At 47.3% G+C, this 3038-nt stretch overlaps 1 protein-coding gene across 1 annotated transcript; it reads right to left on the minus strand.

The window, feature by feature from the left end:
• Window positions 1-1085: 1085 nt before the first annotated feature.
• On the minus strand, window positions 1086-2692 carry LOC121979933 (xyloglucan galactosyltransferase KATAMARI1 homolog). Its single transcript, XM_042531909.1, has 2 exons — window positions 2036-2692; window positions 1086-1862 (listed from the first exon to the last, which is right to left on the minus strand). The coding sequence occupies exons 1-2, from the start codon at window positions 2690-2692 to the stop codon at window positions 1086-1088; spliced, it is 1434 nt and encodes a 477-aa protein (XP_042387843.1).
• Window positions 2693-3038: the final 346 nt, after the last annotated feature.

The following is a 3038-nucleotide window of genomic DNA, read 5'->3' on the forward strand; positions in this document are numbered from 1 at the left end:
TCATAGTGGAATCTGTGACTGCTGGTGTAGAGTCTTGGATTAGTTATCTCAAGGAGGTGGAGACCAAGTAAATCAAATTGTTAGCATTATGGTGTTCTCAATTTCAAATACCCGTTGTGAAGAAGAATCAAAGCGAACTATTCAACCCCCTAGCTCTACTAGTCATAACAAAATTAACTTTAATCATATTGCCTTCAATATGATTGTACCAACATATTATTTAAATATATTATCCAAATATCAAAAGACAATCTTGATGCATCAAAACTAACTTGATCCACTAACAATTTCCCAACATGACTTAACCGGAGCTCGATTTCACCAATGATATCTTCTGTTATAATTCGCTAGTTGCACTAACTCAATGAAATTGATAAGATAAATTCTAATTTCATTAATAATGAAATGCGATTACATGGCACGCTATCTTTAAAGCACTATTTACCAACACTAATTATTTTGATCAAAATTTCCACATGACCTCCCATCACTCCAACTGCAAAGAATATACTTAATAAATCTTCTAGCAATTTTAAACAAAAATTATTAATAGACCAATTGCAGGACTCGAATAGCAAAAAGAACACCATGGTAGACCTTCAAAATCAAAGGTTACATGTAACACAATATATAAATCATTTAAGGAATATGACCAATTTGGGTCCATCTAATCCCAACAACATAAAGGATACTACAATAGAAGTACTTTGCATGCTCTAAGGATCACACCACATAGCTTCTTGCTTGGGGAATTTAACTACTTTAGGTCCAAAGTGATAGGTGACTTTATAGTAATCAAAAAGAAAAAGCAAACTTCACATGCATTATTTTTTTTCCCCTGATGTTCAGATTAATTCAGACTATTTTTCTTCTGATTTACTTATCAATCCGCAGGACCATTTATAAATACTAAGACCTTCAAAATATTCATCTATATTGAAACCATCACACCCACGAGGACAAACTTCACGTGCTTGAATAATCAATATATTCAGGTCAGTTTTGAAAAAAAAAATAATAATAAAAGAAAAGAAAACCTGCTAAATGAACTTGTAGGGTTCTATCGTTCGTTTATGAGTCTCATCTCATTTTTGGTTGAAGTAGTGTTCCCATCCCACACCTCCGTTGAGCAGCGCCTTCTTCCAGTTATAACTTTCGTCCGATGCATCCTGCTCGATCCCTTGCTTTGTGTCCCTCTTCCTCTTCTCCACCCTCTCGATCACTTTCTCCACCGCCAGATCGAACGCGTCCTTGAATTCCCCCTCCTCTCCAGTAGTTCTCTTGTTCCCGTACACCAGACTCGGCATCATCCCCACCACCGCCTCCCTCATCGCCGAAGCCTGCTCCGGCGAGATCCGAGACAGCGCCCGCTCGATCGCTCCGTTCCCCGGCTTCAACTCCTCCATCGGGATGAAAACAGAGTAGTTGCGGAAGTCCCGCGGCAGGTGCCAGACGTACTGCACGTAGGCGGAGCCCGGGTGGAAGAAGACCGGGATGCAGCCGCCGACCATGGCGTCGAAGGCGGAGCGCCGGGTGTAGGAGTCGCCGAGAGGTTGGAGGCAGAAGACGGAGCTGCTGAACAGCTCGGTGATCCGGCGCGGGGAGAAGCACTCGTGCGCGTTGTCGCCGGCGCAGTCGAGGAGCTTGCACAGAGGCGAGGCGCGGCACTGCTCGATGATGACGTCGCGGGCGATGTCGGTGTTGTTCGGGCGCGGCGCGCCGGCGAAGGAGAAGAGCCACGGCCGCTTCTGGTGCCGGACTCTGTTCTGCCACGCGGCGAGCTCGCCGGCCGTGGAAGGGTGGAAGTAGGTGGGGTATGGAATCGCCACGTCGTTTTCTTGCCAAGGGCTCGACTCGATCAGCTGCATGCGTGTTAATGAACGAACCATGTATATAGCAACAAAGAAAAATCGAATAATAAAAATCGAATAATAATAAAGGTCTGAAAGAACATCTCAAAGATTTGTTTGTTGCACCATAGTTTTAGATGATTGAACTGCCAGTAATAGAGAAATATTAACTTCGTGAATCTCACCAGCGTGGTCATGTTCTGGAGCTCCGGGAGCCAGAACAGCTTGCTGCCCCAATCGCCGTCCTCTTCCGACTGCCTCCTGAAATCACACGTAATCCTTCCGGCCACCATGAAATGGTCCCTCCCGCCCATCGCCGCCCACTCCGGCCGCGCCCGCAGCCACCGCACGAGGTCCAGCGCCACTGCGTCGCGCACCGTCGTGTTGGTCCCCCAGAGGTGGGGCAATATCTCGACCCCAGCGTAGAAGGGGACGAAGAAGGCGGCGGCGCGCGCGGGGTCGCCGGTGAGGCACTCGTACCGCCGCATGCGGTCGTGGAAGATGAACTCCAGCGCAAACTGGCTGGTGACGTACCATCCGTCGCCGAGATCGGTGCCGAAGCCGCCGTTGTCGGCGAAATGGCAGGCGTCGCCGACCCAAGGGCTGAGGGCGCAATTGTCGCGGAGGAGGTCGGCGTTGAAGCGGGGAGGCAGGTCGTGCATGAAGACGTAGCGGCCGTCGCAGCGACTGGAGGCGAAGGAGAAGAGAGACAACGCAGTCGCCGGCGAACTAGACCGGAAGGAAAAAAAGAGGAGTAGACGGATGAGGCAGTAGAGGGCGATCGGGAAGCAGATCAAGCGGCTGAGGGTCCTCCTTCCGCCATGCCTCAGGTAGCGCGTCATCGGAGTCAACATCGATCGATCACCGTGCTCTGCTCTTGCGCATTGCCGATCGGAATTGGAATGCTGAAAATCAAGGAATTTCCATGAGCGGTCGCGCGATTCACTAAATCGTGCAAATTGCAAGAAAGGAAAGGAACAAGGTGACCTTAATTATCGTCTCTTGCTGGGGAGAAATGGCAAGCCAAGGGTCTACATGGAAAGAAATTTTAATATTCTATAAATATTGTAAAATGAAAAATGCTTTGCTAAAAATGTTGTTGTATAAGAAAAAAAAATAGATATTGAGTTGCTAACTAAATTATAAAATTTATGATTTGCTAAAAAATATGAATTTAAGTTAGTGAAA

This window comes from Zingiber officinale, chromosome 5A, assembly GCF_018446385.1.
Source record: "Zingiber officinale cultivar Zhangliang chromosome 5A, Zo_v1.1, whole genome shotgun sequence".
NCBI classification, from domain to species: Eukaryota; Viridiplantae; Streptophyta; class Magnoliopsida; order Zingiberales; family Zingiberaceae; genus Zingiber; species Zingiber officinale.